The 25,985-nt window shown below is 45.8% G+C and overlaps 1 protein-coding gene across 2 annotated transcripts in view; it reads left to right on the plus strand.

The window, feature by feature from the left end:
* Positions 1-311: 311 nt before the first annotated feature.
* Positions 312-25,985, plus strand: part of COG6 (component of oligomeric golgi complex 6) — a 117,783-nt gene continuing 92,109 nt past the window's right edge. For both annotated transcript variants that reach the window (XR_012269145.1, XM_073662586.1), the window contains exons 1-3: positions 312-547; positions 12,958-13,101; positions 15,808-15,879. Coding sequence is in view for 1 of the 2 variants with exons in the window: in XM_073662586.1 (XP_073518687.1) it covers positions 431-547; positions 12,958-13,101; positions 15,808-15,879 (333 nt within the window). In the remaining variant the exon portion in view is untranslated. The remainder of the gene's footprint in view (positions 548-12,957; positions 13,102-15,807; positions 15,880-25,985) is intronic.

Raw genomic sequence — 25,985 nt, forward strand, 5'->3', positions numbered from 1 at the left:
CTCCATAGTCACAAAAACCTTCCAGACAAGTGTCCCCAAGAGTTATCATGTATCAAAACAAAGAAATTGTACTTTTATGGCCTGAGAGTAACGTGGGCAACCAGAACCAAACTTACAATGTTATTGACTTTTATTTTGCTACTGAACATATTTTATGGAAAGTTCAAGTTTTTCTCCTTTTTGCAATAAATATCTGTTTTATTAACAGTGAACACAGTTCTACGCTCACACAACCAGCCCCATCCACACCCACACCACTCCACACTACAGCAGAGGCTTCTGTTAGCTCTAAGCATGCGCAGTGTACTCCCTGGCAGACGCTGCACTTAGTGACGTGTCGCACAACCCGGAAATCCGTGTTAGTTCTGCGTTCCAGGTGCGTTCCACGTCTTCCCTACAACATAGCATCAGTTTGCCGCATTGAAGGACTATGACTGAGGTGGAGATGAATGGCGGCACCGCCTCTCTGTCCGCGTCTCCTCAGAGCTCCAACCCCTTGTCTAGGAAACTCAACAAAATCCTGGAGACCCGGCTGGATAATGACAAGGTGAGGAAGGAATGAAATTCAGTGTTTACATGTGATGACTGGAGCCCCCGACATATGTGCTGCGTGTAAGCAGCTGCTAGCTGGGACTTGTAGTTCCCCATGTGTAGTGGGACTCTGATACCTGTGGACAGGGGCCTCCATCATATGAGTTCTGTGCCTCTCAGGGAGGTGGGGGTAGCTTGTGTGCCTCTCAGGGAGGTGGGGGGGGGGGGTAGCTTCTGTGCCTCTCAGGGAGGTGTGGGGGGGGTAGCTTCTGTGCCTCTCAGGGAGGTGGGGGGGGTAGCTTCTGTGCCTCTCAGGGAGGTGAGGGGGGTAGCTTGTGTGCCTCTCAGGGAGGTGGGGGGGGTAGCTTCTGTGCCTCTCAGGGAGGTGGGGGGGGGGTAGCTTGTGTGCCTCTCAGGGAGGTGAGGGGGGTAGCTTGTGTGCCTCTCAGGGAGGTGGGGGGTAGCCTCTGTGCCTCTCAGGGAGGTGGGGGGGGTAGCCTCTGTGCCTCTCAGGGAGGTGGGGGGGGTAGCTTGTGTGCCTCTCAGGGAGGTGGGGGGGGGTAGCTTGTGTGCCTCTCAGGGAGGTGGGGGGGGGTAGCTTGTGTGCCTCTCAGGGAGGTGGGGGGGGGTAGCTTGTGTGCCTCTCAGGGAGGTGGGGGGGGGTAGCTTGTGTGCCTCTCAGGGAGGTGGGGGGGGTAGCTTGTGTGCCTCTCAGGGAGGTGGGGGGGGGTAGCTTGTGTGCCTCTCAGGGAGGTGGGGGGGGGGGGTAGCTTGTGTGCCTCTCAGGGAGGTGGGGGGGGGGGGTAGCTTGTGTGCCTCTCAGGGAGGTGGGGGGGGTAGCTTGTGTGCCTCTCAGGGAGGTGGGGGGGGGTAGCTTGTGTGCCTCTCAGGGAGGGGGGGGGTAGCTTGTGTGCCTCTCAGGGAGGGGGGGGGTAGCTTGTGTGCCTTTCAGGGAGGTGCAGATGTGCTGCACAAATAATGTAAAGCAAATCTGGTGCCTGTGGCTTTACCCTTGGAACATATTTTATGTCTGTAAGCAAAATGTGCTGCGTACAGACAGCACAAGGACCAATGCAAATCAGAAATCAGTGTAGTAATAAATTTGAGCATCTCTACATGTAGACCGACAGTTTGTAAAAAAAAAAAAAAAAAAAAATTAAAATAAAAATAAATAATCAGCATGCACTAGTCTGGAAGCTTCCACACCCCCAGAAGAAGCTTAACAGCGAAACTGCGTAGGGGTTCTGAGAGGTAAATGCTGATATCATGGTCAGTCCATAACTATTTTTCTAACAGGCAATTTAACTATCTAATGTCACCTATTATGTCAGCACGCAGCTGTATGTTTTCAGTCTACCCAATGGAATAGGGCAGAATAGGCATTTTTTCCTAAATATAAATTAAGCACGTAGCACTTTATAGTTATTTATTGATTGATTGTCAGATTCCCTTCCCTTTTATTTTGTATCGACTGACTGCTTTCTGCGCTATTGGCACTTTTTATTCACTTTATATGTTTCAATGGTACCAATTTAGTGTACATTATTTGAATAAGGTGATTTAGTTAATTGCTATATTATTATGTGAACTGAGATATGACCAAGCTGTATATTGCATCTGACGCGCCCCTGGGCCTGTGTCGCGCTGCGTTGCGCACGCGGGAGCTTACCCGGAGCCGGATCTGTTGAGGGTTGTAGTCTCGTGGCGGTGACCCGGTCCGTGCCCAGGGAGTCAAACTGAGCGGCGATGTATTAGCGATAGATGTTGGACGACTACGCCACCCGTTGAGTACAGCTAAGGAGCTGCTGCTGCAGGGCAGACCGCTGAGGCCGGTGGTAGGATTGTGCAGTGTGATAGTATAACCCCCAACGGGAGGGGTATGGCCTCAGGGCAGCCGACGTGGATGATGGGGGTAGCAGGAACCACTCGGAGACGGTACGGTGTAGTTCAGGGTCTTTACTGGTGACAAAGATAGACCCTCCCGGAGTACTGGCTAGCGATTGGGGCCTGGTCAGTCCTTGAGCAGATGGGATCTCCCCTGGCCAGGCGGAGTTGTAGGCCTCCCAAACTAACGATACTCTTCTGGCTACCTTGCTAGAAGCGGGTATAAGTAGCCCACGTCCCTGAGTGTACCGTGTGGTGCTCACCCGTATGGCCGGTGACTCGGGGCCTTCTAGTAGCTTCCGCTCCACGACGGCGGTGCTGGTCCCATGCGTGTGACCGTGCCTTCGGGTTTCTTGGCCAGAGGACCTGAAATCCCCTGCCTGACGGATTCTGCTGCTGGGTAGGAGTTAGTCCCCGCAGCCTCGGACTCCGGGTCCGGTAAGAAATCTTCTCAGTCAGGGCGAGCTCTGCAGCTGCCAGCCCCTGACTCCTTGTAACACTGCTCCCACAGAGCTCCTGATGTTTCTTCCTATGCTGCTTCTCTTCTCTACTTCTGGCATGGCCCAGGAGCTGGGCCCAGCCGGAGCCACAGCTCCCTGTCAGCCCTCCTGGCTCAACTCTCCCTCTGAACTCCCTAACCCTGCCTCAGCCCCAGGTTTATATAGGGGAAGTCCTTCCCCTCCCAGGACTGGGCAGGAGGTGTGGCATGCATAGGATTCCTGACCAAGAGACCTCCCACCTGCTCTCAGACATAACATTGCATTACTGTGGAAACCAGACCCCTGGGGTGCCACACATCTCTTTCCTGGATGTTCCCTGTGATTACCTCATCCCTGTTTTTATTAGAAATATTCAATAAAAGTATATATTTTAATTGAAACTAGAGTCTCTGTCATCCTGTGGGTTTGAAATAAACAACCACATTGGATTAAGTATGTAGTGACACTGACACACACAGACCCATTCAAATGAATGGGTCTGAGCACGTCCGTGTGTTTCTATGCACCGTGTGTCTGTGTGCTCCACACGCTGACATGTCCGTTTTTTGCAAGCAGCATGGACCGCAAAATGTCGTGCACACTGACACACGGATGACATCCGTATGTCATCAGTGTGACACGTACCGGCGCCTGGGAATCAGCGGTACAGTTTGCGCTGTTCCCCAGTGCTGGGTGCTGAAGGAATCTCTCATCATTGTCCCCTGCTTGCATTAAGATCAGCTCCAGCAGGGGACAATGTTGAGAGTTGTATTGAGCCCCCGCTGTCTACAACAAGTTTAAAATGAAGAATAAAATAAGAAAAAAAACAATATCCCTCACCTGTCCGAAGTTGAAAGAATTAATCTTTGCAACATTTGCTCATCACCAATGAGCGGTGGCTTGAGGCGACCTATCACGTTGAAGAGCAAAGGAGAATGACTCGCTGCAGCGAGAGCGGGCGTCTGAACTGCGATGCCCTCAGTGAGTTCTGTAGTACAGCCGTGTGCATTTATTTTTTCCTGCTTTTATAGCACCGGCACATTTACACCACGGTATAGCTACTCTTGTCATTCACATTGTAGGAGTCTTTACCTATATCTCTGCATCCATTCCACAGAGGTATGATAGTGTGCTCCTAGCCTTACTCTCTTGTAAGGGATGGTCTACATGTGTTAACCTTTGGATTTAGCTGGAGGATTCACTTCTACCTGTTACATTGAACGTATGTCTCCAAATTGCAAAATAAGCAGCAGACTTTCCACTACAGATTTGCATGCAGAAAATCTTCTGCGTATTACAGTAGCAGAATTGGGAAGGAGATTTCAAGATACCTTATAGACTCGTTGCAGGTAAAACATAGCAACAAAAAAACCCAGCAAATACACATGTGTGAACACAGATGCCATGTGTACTGCAAAATGTGACATCTGGGGTGACATCTGCAGCACCGGTCGACTTATGCTATGGATTTCATGTCGCGTTATGGTGTGGATGTCAGCGTAGACTTCACCCTGTGCAATACACAAGGCATCTGTGTTTGATATGTTTTTTTTTTTGTTGTTGTTGCTGACCTTTCACCTCATTTAGATTAATAAGAGCAATTTTCACTCTAAATTCTTCAGTCTGAGATTCCAGAAAACTCATGCACACACCTTGTTTTTTTATCAGTATTTTGTGCTTTGCATGTTTTTTTTACAAAATAGAGCATGTCACTTCTTTCAGTGTTTTTTACCCATGTGAAGAAATGCTGAAAAAACACCTAGTGTGAACATAGCTATCAGGTTTAGCTGCTTTTTTAGCGAAAATAAGCAAGTACAGCAGTATGTGAAACTCATTTATTTTGGTGATTTTACCATCTTGTCTGGTCACCTGAGATGGGAGTTTGGATTAGGACAATGTAATTAAATTAGTGATGTGTACAATGGAAACTTTGGCTGAGCTAGGTGTGAGATTGAACAATACCTGTGGCCTAGAGAGGTGTGAAATTGAACAAGCCCTGAGCAATTCAATGGCAGACCATAGTGTGAAAATAAATCCTAATAAGTCCTACAAATTCAATACACTGCCAATGTCTTAGAAAAACTATTCCTGAACAATTCACCTCCCCATTGTACATTTGTAATTCTGGTTAATATGGTTTCACATATTTTTTCAATTGGTGACCTGTGTTCATTCTTCTGTGGTGGAAGCAAAGCTGAACTTTGGGATCCTGAAAAACACACCAAAACCTGCATTTTTGATGCAGCTTCTTTCCTGCCAAGAGATCAGACTTTGCTGCAGAAAAAAAGGCTGAAAAACGCGATGTGTGAACATAGCTGAAATCTGCCCTGAAAATATTTGTTACACTCCATCCACTTGCCTTGTACTATATTCTGCTGCAGTTTTTACCATCACTAATCTTCAGGAAATCTTCCACTTGTGCAATAGAAATAATATAACCTATTGTTTGTCATAGAAAAGAAACCCACTGTATAATGGGGACTGATGATACCGATAGGGGTGGACAGGCAGGGTTGATGGACAATATGCAGCTGTTGTTTCCCATGACCGCTTGTTGGATAGACAGTCCATTGGGCCACGTGTTCATTAGTGATCGAGCACTAAAATGCTCGGGTGCTCGAAGCTCGAGTCGAGCACATTGGAATACTCGGGTGCTCGACCCGAGCAACGAGCCCATTGTAAGTCTATGGGAAACTCTAGCATTTTTCTGGCGGTCCCCCCCCCCGGCGGTCTGCAGAAGGTCAAAAATTGCCCAAATCGATGTTAACAGTGCTCAATTAAACGTCAGGCAGGCAGAATATATAGGCAGACAGGGTATATAGGAGGGTGCATGAAAAACATAGCAGGGCACTTGGAACACACTAGTGCCCTCCGATTTTCATGCACCTGTCTCTTTAAAAAAAGCCGGCCGGCAATTCATCAGCGGCATACACCAGTACCCGACAATTTAGAACAGAAAGAATAGAGCATCACAAATAGATTACATAGATAGAAACATGTCAGTCACATATATAATAAGTACAGTGATAGTGCTGGTTACTGTACTTGTCATTTAGTGTTAAAATAAAGGATTTATTAAAAAAAAAAAAAAAAAAATTGGCGTGGGGTTCCCCGTAATTTTAGTCTCTAGCGGAGGTTAAGCAGACGGCTGGGGCAGATGTTTGAAGCCTGGGAAGGGGGTAATACCCACGGAGCTTCCCAGGCTACTAATATCAGCCCCCAGCTGAATACCTAGCCTTTACTAGCTATTAAAATGGGGGACCCAAAAAATAAATGACGTGCCGTCCCCCCTATTTTAATAGCTAGCAAAGGCTGGGCAGACAGCTGGGGGCTGATATTAATAGGCCAGGAAGGGTGCCATGAATATTGGCCCCCTCTCTGGCTAGAAACACCAGCCGTCAGCCGCCCCAGAAATGGTGCATCCATAGGATGCGCCAATTCTGGCACTTAGCCTCGCTCTTCCCACTGCCTTGTAGCGGTGGCAGTGGGGTAATAGGGTTGGGGTTGATGTCCGCTTATAATGCCAGCTGACATCAAGCCCAGGTTAGTAATGGGGAGGCGTCTATAAGACACCCCCATTGCTAACCTCATAGTGAAAGTTAAAAAAAACCACAACCACCCAGAATAAAGTCCTTTAATTGAAATGAACACACAATTCTTTAATGTTCTAAATTAAACTCTACTTACCGTCACGCCCATTCCAGCTTAAGCCAATGATCTCCTGCAATAAAAATAAAATAATAAACCAACCTCATCCTTACCTTTCCATGGTTCCCAGGACAGCTTCAGCTCTGCTACATTGACATGACAGGCTGGATCGTAGCAGAACGCTGCCATCCAGCTTGCCATACCACAGACACTGAGAAGCTTCTCAGTGAAGCTCCTCAGTGTCTCGCTGTGACGGCATCCAGATGAGCCGAGCTCATGTCCAATGAACTCAGCTCACCTCATGCACGTCACTGACAGCGTGGGAGAATTCTCCTGCGCATGCGGTGAGCGCAGGAGAATTCTCCCACGCTGGGATGGCATTGAGATGACGGGCTGGATGGCAGCTGAGCGCTGCCATCCAGCATGCCATCCTTCATAGACACTGCAGAGCGCAGGCATGATTGTGCTCTGCAGTGTCTCTGAAGGATGACAAGCTGGATGGCAGCGCTCAGCTGCCATCCAGCCTGTCATCAGAATGCCATCCCAGCGTGGGAGAATTCTCCTGCTCAAGCGTTGAGCGCAGGAGAATTCTCCCACGCTGGGATGGCATTCTGATGACAGGCTGGATGGCAGCGCTCAGCTGCCACCCAGCCTGTGATCTCAATGGCATCCCAGCATGGGAGAATTCGCCTGCGCTCACCGCATGCGCAGGAGAATTCTCCCACGCTGTCAGTGACGTGCATGAGGTGAGCTGAGTTCATTGGACATGAACTCTGCTCATCTGGATGCCGTCACAGCGAGACACTGAGGAGCTTCACAGTGTCTGCGGCATGGCAAGCTGGATGGCAGCGTTCTGCTACGATCCAGCCTGTCATGTCAATGTAGCAGAGCTGAAGCTGTCCTGGGAACCATGGAAAGGTAAAGATGATGTTGGTTTAGTATTTTACTTTTATTGCTGAAGACATTGGCTTCAGCTGGAATGGGCGTGACGGTAAGTAGAGTTTAATTTAGAATATTAAAGGAATGTGTATTTATTTCAATTAAAGGACTTTATTCTGGGTGTTGTGTTTTTTTAAATACTTTACTAGAAATTCATGGCGGTCATGTCTAATATTGGCGTGACCCTATGAATTTTGGGCTTAGGGCCAGCTGATAATACCAAGCTGGCCCTAACCCCTTTATTACCCAGTGAGCCACTGCACCAGGGCCCTGGATGAGTTGGGTACAGCGCCAGAAGATGGCGCTTCTATGAACGCGCCATTTTCTGGGGTGGATGCGGACTGCCATTTGCAGCGGGAGGGGGGGGGGCGGTGGGCCCAGAAAGCTTGGGCCTCCCTGTGCTGCGGATTCCCGGCGTCAGCTGCCTAGTTGTACCTGGCTGGACACAAAAATAGGGCGATGCACCACGTCAATTTTTTTTAAATTATGTCATGAAATTCATGAAATAATTAAAAAAAGGGCTTCCCTGTAATTTTGTTTCCAGCCAGGTACAAATAGGCATCTGGGGATTGGGGGCAGCCCGTTCCTGCCTGCTGTACCTGGCTGGACACAAAAATATGGCGAAGGCCACGTCAAATTTTTGGTGAAAAATTCATTTTAAAAAAAAAAAAAAAAAAAAAAAAACACATTTAGGGACTGCATCTTTATTAACCCCTCCACTTGAGGGGTTAATAAAGATGCAGTCCCTAAATTATTATTATTTTTTTAATTAATTTTTCGCAAAAACTTTGACGTGGGCTTCACCATATTTTTGTATGCCAGCGAGGTACAGCAGGCAGGAACGGGCTGCCCCCAACCACCAGCTGCCTATTTGTACCTGGCCGGACACAACAATATAGGGAAGCCCTTTTTTTTTTTTAATTATTTCATGAAATAATTAAAAAAAAACAAAACAAAAAAAAAACAAAACGTGGGGCTTCGCCCTATTTTTGTGTCCAGCCAGGTACAACTAGGCAGCTGGGGCTGGAATCCGCAGCGCAGGGAGACCCAAGCTTTCTGGGCCCTCCCCGCTGAAAATTGCAGTCCACAGCCACCCCAGAAAATGGCACGTTCATAGAAGCGCCATCTTCTGGTGCTGTACCCAACTCATCCAGGGCCCTGGTGCGGTGGCTCACTGGGTAATAAAGGGGTTAGGGCCAGCTTGGCATTATCAGCTGGCCCTAAGCCCGAAATTCATGGGGTCACGCCAATATTAGACATTACCGCCATGAATTTCTAGTAAAATATTAAAAAAAAACACAACACCCAGAATAAAGTCCTTTAATTGAAATAACTACACATTCCTTTAATATTCTAAATTAAACTCTACCAGCTGATGCCAATGTCTTCTGCAATAAAAGTAAAATAATAAACCAACCTCATCCTTACCTTTCCTTGGTTCCCAGGACAGCTTAAGCTCTGCTACATCGAGATGACAGCCTGGACCGCAGCAGAACGCTGCCATCCAGCTTGCCATGCCACGGACACTTAGAAGCTCCTCAGTGTCTCTCTGTGACAGCATCCAGATGAGCCGAGTTCATGTCCAATGAACTCAGCTCACCTCATGCACGTAACTGACAGCGTGGGAGAATTCTCCTGCGCATGCCGTGAGCGCAGGAGAATTCTCCCACGCTGGGATGGCATTGAGATGACAGGCTGGATGGCAGCTGAGGGCGGCAATCCAGCTTGTCATCCTTCAGAGACACTGCAGAGCGCAAGCATGTCTGCGCTCTGCAGTGTCTATGAAGGATGGCATGCTGGATGGCAGCGCTCAGCTGCCATCCAGCCTGTCATCTCAATGCCATCCCACCATGGGAGAATTCTCCTGCGCTCACCGCATGCGCAGGAGAATTCTCCCACGCTGTCAGTGACGTGCATGAGGTGAGCTGAGTTCATTGGACATGAGCTCGGCTCATCTGGATGCCGTCACAGCGAGACACTGAGGAGCTTCACTGAGAAGCTTCTCAGTGTCTGCGGTATGGCAAGCTGGATGGCTGCGGTCCAGCCTGTCATCTCGATGTAGCAGAGCTGAAGCTGTCCTGAGAACCATGGAAAGGTAAGGATGAGGTTGGTTTATTATTTTACTTTTATTGCAGGAGATCGTTGGCTTCAGCTGGAATGGGCGTGATGGTAAGTATGGTTTAATTTAGAACAATAAAGAATTGTGTGTTTATTTCAATTAAAGGACTTTATTCTGGGTGTTTTTTTTTTTTTTTTAACTTTGACTATGAGGTTAGCAATGGGGGTGTCTTATAGACTCTTCTCCATTACTAACCTGGGCTTGATGTCAGCTGGCATTATAAGCTGACATCAACCCCAACCCTATTACCCCACTGCCACCGCTACAAGGCAGTGGGAAGAGCGAGGCTAAGTGCCAGAATTGGCGCATCCTATGGATGCACCATTTCTGGGGCGGCTGACGGCTGGTGTTTGTAGCCTGGGAGGGGGCTAATATTCATGGCACCCTTCCTGGGCTATTAATATCAGCTCCCAGCTGTCTGCCTAGCCTTTTCTAGCTATTAAAATAGGGGGGACGGCACGTCATTTATTTTTTGGGTCCCCCATTTTAATAGCTAGTAAAGGCTAGGTATTCAGCTGGGGGCTGATATTAGTAGCCTGGGAAGCTCCGTGGGTATTACCCCCTTCCCAGGCTTCAAACATCTGCCCCAGCCGTCTGCTTAACCTCCGCTAGAGACTAAAATTACGGGGAACCCCACACAAATAAATCCTTTATTTTAACACTAAATGACAAGTACAGTAACCAGCACTATCACTGTACTTAGAAACATGTCAGTCACATATATAATATCTATGTAACCTATGTGTGATGCTCTATTCTTTCTGTTCTAAATTGTCGGGTACCGATGAAGAATTGCTGGCCGGCTTTTTTAAAGAGACGGTGCATGAAAACACTATTATTTTATTATTTTTTTTAATAAATCCTTTAACAGTTAATGACAAGTACAGTAACCAACACTGTCACTGTACTTCTTATACAGTACAGACCAAAACTTTGGACACACCTTCTCATTTAAAGATTTTTCTATATTTTCATGACTATGAAAATTGTACATTCACACTGAAGGCATCAAAACTATGAATTAACACATGTGGAATTATATACTTAACAAAAAAGTGTGAAACAACTGAAAATGTGTCTTATATTCTAGGTTCTTCAAAGTAGCCACCTTTTGCTTTGATGACTGCTTTGCACACTCTTGGCATTCTCTTGATGAGCTTCAAGAGGTAGTCACCGGAAATGGTCTTCCAACAATCTTGAAGGAGTTCCCAGAGATGCTTAGCACTTGTTGGCCCTTTTGCCTTCACTCTGCGGTCCAGCTCACCCCAAACCATCTCGATTGGGTTCAGGTCTGGTGACTGTGGAGGCCAGGTCATCTGGCGTAGCACCCCATCACTCTCCTTCTTGGTCAAATAGCCCTTACACAGCCTGGAGGTGTGTTTGGGGTCATTGTCCTGTTGAAAAATAAATGATGGTCCAACTAAACGCAAACCGGATGGAATAGCATGCCGCTGCAAGATGCTGTGGTAGCCATGCTGGTTCAGTATGCCTTCACTTTTGAATAAATCCCCAACAGTGTCACCAGCAAAGCACCCCCACACCATCACACCTTCTCCTCCATGCTTCATGGTGGGAACCAGGCATGTAGAGTCCATCCGTTCACCTTTTCTGCGTCGCACAAGGACACGGTGGTTGGATCCAAAGATCTCAAATTTGGACTCATCAGACCAAAGCACAGATTTCCACTGGTCTGATGTCCATTCCTTGTGTTCTTTAGCCCAAACAAGTCTCTTCTGCTTGTTGCCTGTCCTTAGCAGTGGTTTCCTAGCAGCTATTTTACCATGAAGGCCTGCTGCACAAAGTCTCCTCTTAACAGTTGTTGTAGAGATGTGTCTGCTGCTAGAACTCTTTGTGGCATTGACCTGGTCTCTAATCTGAGCTGCTGTTAACCTGTGATTTCTGAGGCTGGTGACTCGGATAAGCTTATCCTCAGAAGCAGAGGTGACTCTTGGTCTTCCTTTCCTGGGGCGGTCCTCATGTGAGCCAGTTTCTTTGTAGCGCTTGATGGTTTTTGCAACTGCACTTGGGGACACTTTAAAAGTTTGCACAATTTTTCGTCCTGACTGACCTTCATTTCTCAAAGTAATGATGGCCACTCGTTTTTCTTTACTTAGCTGCTTTTTTCTTGCCATAATAGAAATTCTAACAGTCTATTCAGTAGGACTATCAGCTGTGTATCCACCTGACTTCTGCACAACACAACTGATGGTCCCAACCCCATTTATAAGGCAAGAAATCCCACTTATTAAACCTGACAGGGCACACCTGTGAAGTGAAAACCATTTCCGTTGACTACCTCTTGAAGCTCATCAAGAGAATGCCAAGAGTGTGCAAAGCAGTCATCAAAGCAAAAGGTGGCTACTTTGAAGAACCTAGAATATAAGACATATTTTCAGTTGTTTCACACTTTTTTGTTAAGTATATAATTCCACATGTGTTAATTCATAGTTTGGATGCCTTCAGTGTGAATGTACAATTTTCATAGTCATGAAAATACAGAAAAATCTTTAAATGAGAAGGTGTGTCCAAACTTTTGGTCTGTACTCTATATGTGACTGACATGTTTCTATCTATCTATCTATCTATCTAATCTATGTGTGATGCTCTATTCTTTCTGTTCTAAATTGTCGGGTATCGGTGTATGCCGCTGCTGAATTGCCGGCTTTTCATGTTTCACTGTGAGCACTGTTCCCATCGCTTTGGGCAATCACTGTAATGCCACAACCACCATGGCTGTGGCATTACAGTGAGTGGCAGACAATCCCTGCATGATTGGTGCTCTAAATAGCGCCAGACATGCAGGACGGGGACCCGAGCTCCCGCCCGAGCATCGCGCAAGTACTCGGCGAGCTCTGAGCATCTCGAGTACTGAGAAGCTCGGGCGAGTACCGAGCAGTGGCGAGCATGCTCGCTCATCACTTGTGTTCATGCATGTTACGTCTCTGTGCGTCATACTCCTGTATGTACGGTGGTGTCATACAGCATAGTCAGCTGCACAGGCACCACATCCAGTGGGCTGTAGGATTCACGCCCCCAAGGCACCTCTTGTCCCGGCCCTGTGGAGGAACAGCAGCGGATCCTTCTCATTTTGTGATACTGTGAAGCGGTTTTACTTTAAAGTAAAAGTATACCTTAAGTTATATTTTACTAAACAATGTAGTTTCTTCATCATAATATTTGGGGTCAGCTCCCAATACCTGTAGTGTGTGACGGTGGTATACATCAGTAGCATACTGGGATTCTGATCCTTGCTGATCTGATATTGGTGGTCTATCCTAATGATGGGCTATTCGTATGAAAACTTTTAACAACCCCTTTAAAGTTCTTTAACAGACTTCTTATGCTTCTTCTTTTTAGGAAATGCTGGAAGCCCTGAAATCTCTCTCCTCATTTTTTACTGAAAACAGCTTGAGAAGCCGAAGAAACCTGCGAGGTGATATAGAGCGACGGAGCCTGTCCATAAATGAAGAATTTGTGGCTATATTTAAGAATGTTAAAGAGGTGGGTGATGTGTATTGTTACGGATCCGGGTGGTGGAACCTCTGTGCTGCAGTGCAAGGAGGGGCCAGAGGGGCGTAACTAAGTATCAACTTTTTCCAACCAACGTCGCACGGCGGCTTAGTCGACTCCGTGAACCAGGGAGGAACCGAGCAGAGGGACCAGGTGCCACTCTGTGACTGACCTTGTATGAGAGCAGGTGACTTCCACGGGTCAGAAGGCAGAAAGTGACCAGTACAGCGGGTGAGCTTCGGCTGGCAGACTGACGGGTGGTCCGGGTAGACAAGCAGGCTGATTAGGCAGATAGTCAGGCGAGTGTTCTGAGTAGGCAAGCAGGTGGGCACAACAGGTAGCTGGGTGGTGCTTCCAGGTAAGCGGGCTGGCAGGTAACAGGCAGGTGCTTCCAGGTAAGTGGGCTGGCAAGAACGGCAGGTAACAGGCGGGTGCTTCCAGGTAAGCGGGCAGGCAGGTAACAGGCAGGTGCTTCCAGGTAAGTGGGCTGGCAGGCACGGCAGGTAACAGGTAGGTGCTTCCAGGTAAGCAGGCGGGCAGAGCCCATAGACAGACTGGCGGACTGGACTGTAGACAGACTGTCGGGCAGAAGAGAAGTCAGGCTAGCGGACTGAGCAGAAGATCAGACTGGCGAACAGGACTGACTTGCAGAGGACCTGGGGGCTAAAGCAAAGTAAGAATTACAAAGCAACAACGTTGCACGGGCGCCTCCATATTGGAGGAGGTGCCTCTTATAGGGAAAACCCTCCGGTGATTGGCCGGGGACTTTTTAGGACGGCGCGCGCGCGTCCCCTTTAAAAGGGAGGGAGCGCGCGCCCTAAGCACAGAGCCAGGGAGGCTGCGTGCACCAGCAGCAGCTGCAGGGAGGCCGGAAGACGCTGGAGCAGGACCGCGGCGCTAAGGGGGACGGCGTCTCTGCCTGGCAAGGGGTAGAGACGCCGATGCTACATGTATTATGTAATGTAATAGATAGTTAGATATAGATATTACTGTGTCAAATACTAGTTGGTGTTCTCTTGAAACACCCTATCTGTTCTCATCGATACTCACAGTATACAGCAGGATAGCAGGCTGCGTCCATCCAGTGAAGATATATAATCAGCTATGCTCCTAATGAAATCATTGTGGTGATCTTGTAATGCAGAGTACACTGGAATATCATGGGTAGGAGCCACGGTTTATAGCACATCTCTGCCCTTTTATGTAAATGACTCCTTTAAGGGCTATTCTCATGTTATTCAATTGTTTTAGTTAGACAGTGTGAAAATAATCAAGTTTGCAATTGACTTTCTTTTTCTATCAGCTATTCTCCTGCAATGTGAGCTTTTATCTTGCATAATGTACAGTTGGTTCCCATGGAGCTTTGCCACTTGAGCCTACTCGGACCCTTGCTGAGTGTGCAATAGTTACTTTCTAACAGAGAGGTTAACTTCTAATATCCTAGTCGGCTCTCTCCTTCCTATTGATTTTTATGCAGCACTTAGCTGCTCTCCTTCCTCACCCTCACTGTCAGCTGCTGACAAGCTGCGGTTATATATCTTGTAAAATCACCAGCCTCCACCATTGGCTGCTTTCAGAGCCGTTCTCCTAACCATAGCTCTCACTGTCCTGAATTGTGTGCTTGTTCAAATGTCCTATTATCTCTTTGTAAATGCAGGGATAACAGTGTACACTCAGAACAAACCACTGATAGCTGAAATGTGTTACTGCAGAACTTGTGCTGAGCTTTATAGTTCCACTAATACTACAGCTGTACTACTCACCAGAGATGTCACTCAGGGAGCAGAGGCCACCCTGCCAGAAATCTGGATTTGAAAACAGCTTGAGAATCCCCTTCAAGCCGCTCCTACATATTTTCATGTATTTGCCCCAAGGAATTACAATTCTTATGGTTCTGGAAAATTGGCAGAACTCATCGTTACTCATTACAGTTATTGTAAATGTCAAGAGATTTTTCCTGTTTAAAGGGAAGCCAGCATCAGAAAATCTCCTATTGTTTAAATTAGTTTTCAGGCTAAATGTAGTTGTGTTTTTTTCAATATTGTAACTTTTAACCGAATAAAAAAAATCTTGATATTTCTCACTGGTCACTGGTGCTTTTTTTAGACTCTCTAAATTTCTCTGGTTTCATGAAATCCACATGTACCCTAGCTACAATGAGCAGACTCAAACCCTATCCTTTGTATTGGTAGTGAGCTGCAATGTGTCATCTAGAGCAGGTTATATAGCTCGGTGTTTCTCATATTATTCAAGCCAAGTACCTCCAGTGACAAAAGGTTTCACCTGAGTTACCCCTAAGTAGCAAAACACCAAATGCACTGTTAGAATCTGTGACAAAGGATCCCATCGGACACCTCATCAGAACTCTTACTGCCCCCATTGTAAGTCATTAGGACCCATCGGTGTCCGCTGTGGAACAGATCTGGTGTCACAATGGTGGGTCAGAAGATAGGTACTTGTTTTCCTTATTTATATAGAACATGCACCCGACTGACAGCATTTAAATCACAGATTATACATTTGCCCCCCATGTTTTCAAAGAAGAAACACATGTTGGCCTTTTAGTATCAGTGCACGTGTCCTTCTGCATCTTCCAAACCTAATAACTCTGTCACCAACAGCAGGAATATGTAATATTGTATTTTTTGTGACTGTGATGATGTCTAATTTCATAAACTTCTTTTTTTTTATTATAAGGAGCTTGAAAGTATAAATGAAGATGTCCAGGCGATGAGCAACTGCTGTGAGGACATGACCAGCCGTCTAAAGGTATCTCCTCCTTGTGTGACTGTAAGGGCCTTCGGTGTGCTCTATGTACATGGCTTTTTAATTTTCACAAAGACTTAAAAAGAACGTATTACAATTATTTTTTTTAATTATATCAACTTTAATTTATGTTTAAAACCAAATCAAATTTAAAGGGAACCTGTCACCAGGTTTTTCCCATATGAGGTAAGGCCAGTACCTGTAAGCTCTTATATACATCATACTAATTTGGTGTGTGTGTGTGTATATACCCCCAATCTGGCCTGCAAGACAAGAAGCCCCTCAACTCCTCCACTCCTTTTGCAAACGCCCAGAAGGGGGGAAGAGAGGAGTGTCATCAGATACAGGGCAGATTGTTCTGACAGATTTTCATACTGGGCAATCAACTGGATAATGTGTCTAAGAATACAGCTGCTGCTGGAGAAATGGAGGATTGCAAAGCTGCTATTCACATAAATGGCCTTCCATGTATTTCATAATGTCCCAGGTCCGTAAATAAGATTTGCAATATTTAAAGGGAACCTATCGGGGCCATTTTACCATTGAAACTAGTTATGTGGCTGTATAGGTCCTATTGCAGCAATAAAAATTACATCTGTATTGTAGTAATCCGATGTGCTAGTGCTGAGAAATCGAGCTTTGAAGCCATATGCATATTAGTCTGTAATCCATTGGGGGCGTGTAATTATATGGGAGTGCAATGACACGCCCCCAATAAACTTCCTGGAAAATTTGCATGTGGCTTCAAAGCTCGATTTCTCACCGCCGGCACATCTTATTACTACAAAACAGGTATAATTCTTATCATTCTAATAGCACCTATACGGCTGTACCATTAGTGTCAGTAGTAAAATCATCCAGATACGTTCCCTTTTAAGCAGCTCGTATAGCGTGTACCTGGTGATTGCTGAGATTAATGTCTAAAAGAAACTTTGGACGGCTTTGAGCTAATTAGGAAGAAATGCATTTATCATTGTGCTTCTGAACAGGCTGATATCAATGTTGTCATCACATGCTCTGAATTTATTACTTGGTAATTATTTTTGCTGTCAAGGCATCAGGCCAAGGATGGCGATCTGCCTTTGTCCTGAAAATAAAACAAAAAGCGGACCGTGATGTGGGGATCAGGAGTGGCTCGTGGAGACGTCCAAATAACAGATCCTTTTTGTGCTGGACTTGGCAGCCGCTGAGCGATCATATTGTGTGTGCTGATGTGCTGGGCTCATATGAGGCAATATGAGACTGGCATTCATGGGCCAATGTACCATTGTGTTCTTGTACTGAACACCAGCCTTCTGAATGTCCTCGTTGTAGAGGAGCCTAGCGGGACTAGAAGGAAAACATACGGTGGCTGCTTGGTGCTCTCTGTTTTGGCAAGTTCTTCAAGTGCTCTTAATTTCACAGGCAATTAATCCATAATTCTCTGGAATCTCATTTAGCATTGTGTTCTCCTGCTCTCGGTACACTGACAAGCTCGCTTAGCTCTGCTAAAGTGTCCTTTATTAACAGCTAAAGGAATAAACTACCTCTGCTTTAAATCTCCGGGTGACATGGGACACAGGATTTTTCATTAACTTGCAGTGTTCAATGAAGGGGATCCCATCTGTTCCCGGCTTGTGAAAACAGCCCAGAGGTTTTGCTTTCTACTGTCTCAACTTTGAATACTTTTTCAATTAAAGCGGAGAATGGAGGAAGGTATAGATATTAAAGAGGTACAGCTGCGGGTAGAAAGGTCTACTGAAGTGGTGCGTAGAATGGTGTGGGGCGATGGGCAGAAAGGGCTGCCGGGGGGCGGTGGGCAGAAAGGGCTGCCGGGGCTGCATAGCTACATAAGACCACTTATCATGTGAACTTAAAGACGACCTTTCATCCGACTGCTTGAAAAACTGATTAGATTAAGGTCCCACAATGAGTTTTTGGTGAGTGTTTGACACTTCGGGTTGTTGTTGACTGCAGACTTGTAGCCTAAAGCCCGACAACCTCTTTAAGGCCAGGGCTACACTGTGATATGTGTCACAGCGACACTAAAGCCACAGCGACACAATGCTTACATTGGATGTAATGATGTCTATGCTACATTGGAAGTAACTATGGTGTCACGTTGCAACCTGCGACATACTGAGACATTCACTCGTGTTTACATATGCGCTAGATTTTCTATTGCGGGTCGGAAGTCGCACGTGACACACCTGCTATAGACCTCAATGCAAGTTGTACATGACTTAAAATATCTAAGCTGCACACAATTCCTGCAAAATCGCAGCTCTAAAACACTCACGTGACGGCAAGTTGCACAAATGTTTTTGTTGTGTGAGTGTTCAGAAAATTGCTGTTCTGCGACACTTGTTGACGTGTAGTCCTAGTATTCAGAAAGCTCGGTTACCCTCAATTAGCCACTCACCTTTTGTCGGTTGGACATGATTTGACAGCAGGCAGAGCTCTTGTTATGGTGAGATTCTCAAACACAATGTTATGTAACCAGAGGCGTAGCTAGGGGTTCAGGGGAGGTCAAACATATGAGCAGGCCCCTAACCAGATAACCGTATGTACAACTACAGTGGCGGATCCTTATCGTAGGTATAGGAGAACCTCAGCAGATGACCGTGCTGTTACTAAAAAGAAATTACTATACAAAGACCAACACTGATATATTACCGCCATATGGTGACCATATAGTGGTAGATACCAGTGCTGCAGAACATATTAGAGCTTACAGTACAATTATAGATGGTGACTTACAGCTTACATTCTTTCTGATGTAGTTGCTCATTTTTTTTTTTTTTTTCCGTGTTTTCTTTCTGGTCCAGACCGTCATGACAACTTCTCCTGCCAGGACTCCTCTGCAGAGATTACATTACAGACACAGCTGACTTCTCACATTTGCAGTACCGTACCCATCTATCCCCAACCTGCCAAACTCCTCATGCTGAGCTGCTGTTGCCGTATGTGTTCCTATAACTGCACCTGCTGTATGGTACAATAAAGGCTCCTCTTATTGCTCCTTATAATAATGCCCACCACTATTCACTTTACATAGTAAAATGCCCTCTAGATGGTAAAGATTCCCCCTAGAAAATATTAATGCCTTGTGCAGGTGTCCTAGAAAACAGTGTCCACATTTTGCCCCTAGAATGTAATAATGCCCCATGTGCACCTTTGCCGGTCACAGTACTCGGAGTGCTCCTATAACAATATTACTTAGGTCCCCACTTAACATTTAAAGAGGTAGTCCACTACTAATTCAACCCCTTTCATTTATCCCAACTCTTCCTAGCTTTTAAGCTCATCTCTTTGTGGTTCATATATCCTTCTGTTTGGAAGTAGCGGAGCCAGAATCAAATCTAGGGACCGGAATCGGACGAACAAAGCAGGGCACCTCACTGGTGGGAGCGGGGCTACATCTCGGTGAGTGGCAGCAGTCTGAGCACGCATGCTCAGATCAGACTTCACTCTCTTTTCTAGTAGTAGGGCAATGGGGATGAGCCGGGTAAAGCGACAGAATTGACGTATCTAATATGCAACAATTCTGGGGCGGCTGCGGACTTCTATTTTTTGGCTGGGGACGGGCCATTAACCATGGACTGTCCCAGCCCAATAATAAAGCAGACAGCTGCTGGCTTCTATCTGTGCTAGTTTTAAAACATAGTGGGGATCCCACCTGTTTATTATTATTTAATGTGCTGACTATAACGGTCATCAATATCGCCTGGTCTCGCTGATCGCAGTGAGAGCAGGCGAGGATGATGACAGTTGTAGTCAGTGCCTGGGAATAGCGCTAACTGTACTGCTTTTCCCAGCCGCCGGAGCATTTCATTCGGGTACGTGTTACACGGATGTCATCGGTGTGCACGTGTGCGGCACGCATTACCTCCGTGCTGCCAGGAAGATAAGGACATGTTTGCCGGTTTTTCAAAACCTGACGTGTGCACCACCATTGAATACAATAGGTGTGCGTGTGTCCGTATAAAAAAAAAAAAAAACGGACCGCATACAGACCAAAAAAAGACTTGTGAATGGGGCCTTAGGAGGAATTAAGACCAATTAAAGGGGGTGAAATTTGTAGTAGTAAATCTCTTTAATAATGTCCCCCGAGTCCACCCATGTACAGCTCCCCTATACACAGTATGATGGGCCAACACTTTGTATGATGGCCCCCAAATTGTATATGGGTAGCAATGCAGCCTTCTATCACTGGGATCCTGGGTTCAAATCCCACCAAGGACAACATCTGCAAAGAGTCTGTATGTTCTCCCCTTGTTTGCGTGCGTTTCCTCCTTCGGGTCCTCCGGTTTCCTCTTACACTCCAAAGACCTACTGATAGGGAATCTAGATTGTGAGCCCCAATGGGGACAGTGCCGATAATGTGTCTGAATTGTAAAGCGCTGCGGAATATGTTGGTGCTATATAAATAAAAAGATTATTATAATAATAACAGCCCCCACATTAGTCCCAATACAATATGGGGGCATCCCACAATAATCCCTACAGTATATGATGACCCCCATAGTGTATAATGGCCCCCACACTTTGAGGGCCCCCTACAATAGCCCCTATAATGTATGAGCCGTGCCCTCCCCAATATATGAGGGTTCCCCTCAATGTATGATGCACCCACAGTCACACAAAGTTTTAAAATAAAAAACGTCATATATATTCACCTAATCTAGGATTGATGAGTCCACCGGGCAGACCAATGTCCCTGCACTACCGCTCTCAACCACGGCAGATTGTCCGAGGCGCCGGCGCACTCACCGGACATCTGAATCCCAACGTGGCACGATGACGTCGCCGAGCCGGGATTCTGGACTTCCTGTGTGCGCGTCTGCACCTCAGCTAGTGCATCCTCCTGCTGCGGCTGAGAGCGGTAGTGCAGGGAGATCGTCTCTCCCGCTCTACTGCAGAGCTTAACTGTGCACGCCGATACAGTTAAGGTGTAGTGTGGCTCCTCCCGGACCTGGGGCGACCTCACCCTCTTCCCAACCGATGGCTATGGTGCTATTGTAACCCAATTATGTAGTGATTTAGCTGTATTTATGTAGAAATTCCCATAAAGAATTGTCATACTCGTGTAATGTCAGAGCCTGTGGGGGCAGCTTCCAGCCGTTCCAGTGAGTGAAGCCTGATCAGTGAGCTCCAGCTGTGCGCTGCGTCTTACAAGTCTTTGGGGAGCCTCGTTTTCTGATAACATTGCTTATGATTGGAATTTCGGAGCAGGTGAGAATAACATCTAAGCTAATGGGCAGCAGCAGATGTAATGGAAACATATGGTGACTGCATCTCTGCACGGGAAATCCATCTTGTGCGTTCAGCAATTTCTGGTGGCTTTATTGCAGGTGAGATGTCACCTGGTTTTACAGCCTTTTACCTTCAATGGTCATTTTTTCATCCCACAAAACAAAACTGGCTAACATCCCGGACACAGATAAAGGTGAGAATTTATATAGTCTGGAGTTTTGTACAGCAGAACCTATAGCCCATTGGAGTACAGTACTTAAACTTATTAATTTAGCACATCTTTGGGCTATTCTGTGCCAGAAAATGAAATGTCATGGCCAAATGTGTTGTCACCCTTTTAAATTATTCAATAAAATTAAGTATCTCTCCCAGAAAATTATTGTAATTAGGCATTTTTTGATATACACATGTTTATTTCCTGTGTGTGTATATACATATTGTGTCTATACCCTAAACATGGGCCAGACAAAATTGTTGGCACCTTTCCAAAATTATGGGTAAACAACTTTGTTTCAAGCATGTGATGCTTGTTCACAATCACCTGTGGCAAGTAACAGGTGTGGGCAATATGAAAATCACACCTGAAACCAGTTAAAAAGGGGAGGAGTTGACTCCATCTTTGCATTGTGTGCCACATTAAGAAAAGAATGGAGAACAGAAAGCGGAGAAGAGAACTGTCTGAGGACTTGAGAACCAAAATTGTTGAAAAATATTAACATTCTGAAGGTTACAAGTCCATCTCCAGAGATCTTGATGTTACTTTGACCACGATGCGCAACATAATCAAGAAGTTTACAACCCATGGCACTGATGAAACCATGTAACGCTGGATAGTCTGGATGATGGATAAGCAACCCCAATCAAGTTCCAAAGAAATTCAGTTCTTCAGGCTCAGGGTGCATCAGTGTCAGCGCGAACTATCTGTCGACATTTGAATGAAATAAATGGCTCGAGTCCCAGGAGGACCCCACTGTTGACAGAGACATAAAAACGCTAGAATGCAGTTTGCTAAAATGTATGTGAGTAAGCCAAAATCCTTCTGAGAAAGCGTCTTAAGTACAGATGAGACCAAGATGGAGCTTTATGGTAAAGCACATCATTCTACTATTTACCGAAAATGGAATGAGGCCTACAAAGAAAAGAACACAGTACCTACAGTCAAATATGGTGGAGGTCCCAAGATGTTTTGGGGTTGTTTTGCTGCCTCTGGCACTGGGTGCAAGGCACCATGAAATCTGAAGATTAGCAAAGGATTTTGGGTTGCAATGTAGTGCCCAGTGTTAGAAAGCTGGGTTTGCATCCGAAGTCATGGGTCTTCCAGTAGGACAGTGACCCCAAACATACTTCAAGAAGAACCCAAAAATGGATGGTGTGGTAAAGTGACTTGATTGGCTGGATGCGGAGGTAGGCAAGTAACACCGTCTCTTTAAATTTCGGGTTAGTTTATTGAACTTCATAAACTAACCTGCAGTCCATAAAGAACAACACAGCGCATTGAGCATAAAGGCAAAACAAGATACCAAAGTTGCAGCACAGTCCGTATATCGGCCGGCGTCCAGCCACTCAGGGTTAGTCGCTCCCAGTTCAGTCCAACACATGCGAGCTCCTTACTGGAGCAGGTTTTTCCAGACTCTGAACACCTCCTGAGTCAAAAGGCTGGCTATTTAAATAGCCCTAAAACTCTCCCTGGAGTGGAGATAGGGTGGATATCTTCCCAGCACTTAGCTATCCACCTGTAAAGCATGCCCTTGTAAACCTGGCTATTAACCCTCTCTGCACCTAATGTGCAGGAGTAACTTCCATGTTTTACATCACTGAAGCCAATAGTCTCAGTGACGGATATCTCCCCTCCAGTATTCTGCCAGTGACTTTGTCACAATGGAAACAAAGCACTGGAAAGTTCTGATGTGGGCAGCAACGATTCTGAATATATATTCCATTGAACACCTGTGGAGAGATCTTAAAATTGCTGTTGGGAGAAGCCACCTTCACATATGAGAGACCTGGAGCAGTTTGTAAAAGAAGAGTGGTCCAAAATTCCAGTTGAGAGGTGTAAAAAGCTTGTGGAAGGTTATAGGAAACAATGGATTGTAGTTATTTACTTCATAGGGTGTGCCCTTTTTTATTTTGTTCCAATACACACAAAGGGAATAAAAAGGTGCATAACAAAACGTGTAATTGCTATAATGTTCTGGGAGAAATACTTCATTTTCTGGAACAGCTTCAGAGGTGCCAACACTTTCGGCCATTACTATGTATTATATATATATATATATATATATATATATATAAATATATTACCCACGCATAGACATGCTGATGCAAGAAGTCACAAAATATTGCACACAATACCACTTGCAACAAATTGTGCCAGTTTTAAGCATAGGGGAATGATGCAACCCTCCTCCCCCCATCTTCCATCTACATTAGAGAAGCCCTCCCTTCAAAGTTTTTATCCTTTTACTATATTGCAATTATATATATCTGTGTGCTTACAATTGCTCATGTTGTGTTTCTACCTATTAAAGGTGTTGTCCAGTACTTTTTAAGAGTCCCCCAATGTATCAACCCAGTGATTATAAGATGTTTTGTAAATACTGTGTCCTTCTTCCTGTGAGTGGTGCTATCACTGGCCGCTCACAGGCATCATGTGACCCCCTGGGTGCAGCCAGCTCTGACATCCGCTGATGTCACGTCAAGTTCCGGATGCAGCCGGGGGTGACTTACTTCTGCGTTACACGGTGGCTGCTGGGCTGTGGGTGGGGTCACACCCAGCATTCACCTAGCGCTCTCCCTCTACTCATTCATCGGGAAAGCACGTGGTGGATGCTGGGTGTGACGCGGGGGGTAACCCTGCCCACAACCCAACATCCACAGCGGGGACCGCGTCACTGATGTCACGCCTCACTTGACGTGACATCAGCGGGGGTCACGTGATGCCTGTGAGCGGCCAGTGATAGTGCCGCTCACAGGCAACAAGGACACAGCATGGTATTTACAAAACATCTTATAATCACTAAGTTAATACATTGGGGGACTCTTAAAAAGTAGTGGACAACTTCTTTAAGTCTATAAAATTGTGATTAAAACCTGACTAACTGAATCCTTCTAAGCTCTATGTAGAAACAGGAGGTCAATTTTCTCTGCACAAGTCATGAGTCACTGCAAAAAGTCCCTGGCAGAAGGGAGGAGGGAGCAGCTGGGTCAGGGGTTGCAGAAGGGAATGATAAATGCAGAGACAAGAGACTTCCTGTTCCTACATAGAGCAGAGAAAAGAGAAGGATTAGCTGGGTAGAAAAGGCAAAATGAGCAATTGTAAGTGCACAGTGCTATATAATATGACTTCACTATATTAAGAGAATAAAAACTTTGATGTGAGGAGTGCTTCTTTAAGTCCTGGTTTTGTCTTGCACATAAGAATGATCTCCAACAGTAACAAACTAGATGGCTTTTTCAGTTGCATCTTTCCTGGTGTCTGGTTGCCCCTTCATTTCATTACAAACTGAGTTTTATATCTACAGTATTCAGTACTCGTATGCATTTAATTGCCTGTTTATCACAATTATGTCCTCCCCCCTACATCTCATTTCTTTTAGATATTTAATGGAAGTGAGTTATGTCAATGATTTCTGTTACTATATGACCTTGATATTTTCACAGTGTTACAGGTAATGATTGCTGGGTAATGAGCAATTGCTTCCAGCTCATCGTGTGATTGCAGTGGTGGACATTGCATAGAGTGGCAGCTCATGTTTATACTCCTCTTTGCATATTTTATACTGCTGTAAGGGTCCTCCTAGGTCCTTCATTGATAGTACCAACTGGGTGTATAAATTGCCTGCAATGAACTCTCAGGCTCCCCCTAGTGGTGCAGCCGCTAGCCTGAATTTCCTAATTTAATGCGTCTGTGGAGCACTGCATCAGAAAAATAAAATGCCAACTATGGTTTAGGACAAAAAGTTGCTGAGTGGGTGTGATAGGATGGAAATTACATAAAAATATCAGCACCAAGGTAATGATGAGGTTCTGTTTACATTAACATTTGGTTTCCATTGTAGTTTATATCAAACTTCCGTGTATAATAGAATGGGATGATTTTTTTTCTTTTATCATTCTGAGGCCAAGTTAAGATTAGGCCTCTTTCACACGTCAGTGTGTCCTGTATGAGTGGTGACAGTTTCCAAACGTACCGGAGACACCGACACACGTAGACCCATTCAAATATATGGGTCTGCGCACATGTCGGTGTGTTTCCATGGACCGTGTGTCCGTGTGCTCCACACGTTGATGTGTCCATTTTTGACCGGCAGCGCAGATCACACGGATCCATTCAACTCAATGGGTCCGTGTAAACACGTACCACACGCGGATGCTATCTGTGTGACACGTACCAGCGCTTGGGAATCTGTGTACAGTTAGCGCTGTTCCCAAGCACCGGCTGCTGAAAGCTGCCCTCATCATAGTCCCCTGCCGGCGCTGCGATCAGCACCAGCAGGGGATAATGATGAGTAGTAGTAGTCTGCATTGGTGTCTCTAACTGTAAAATAAGAATAAAATTAAAAAAAATCCATATACTCACCTGTCCTAAGTGTCCCCCGCTGTAATCCATGTGACCACTCACACCGAGGAGCCGGGGAGAATGAGCCTCTCGTGTGACACACACGGAAACAGGGGACACGGATATCTCCGGTACAGTTTTTCCCAGTACCGGAAATATACGGACGTGTGAAACCGGCCTTAGCGTATTTTCGGTCTGTGTGTTGTCGGATTTGCAGGTGCTTCTCACAAAATTAGAATATCATCAAAAAGTTAATTTATTTCAGTTCTTCAATATAAAAAGTGAAACTCATATATTGTATAGAGCCATTACAGAG

This window comes from Phyllobates terribilis, unplaced genomic scaffold, assembly GCF_046119375.1.
Source record: "Phyllobates terribilis strain yellow unplaced genomic scaffold, ASM4611937v1 Scaffold_2__4_contigs__length_985480577, whole genome shotgun sequence".
Taxonomy (NCBI): domain Eukaryota; kingdom Metazoa; phylum Chordata; class Amphibia; order Anura; family Dendrobatidae; genus Phyllobates; species Phyllobates terribilis.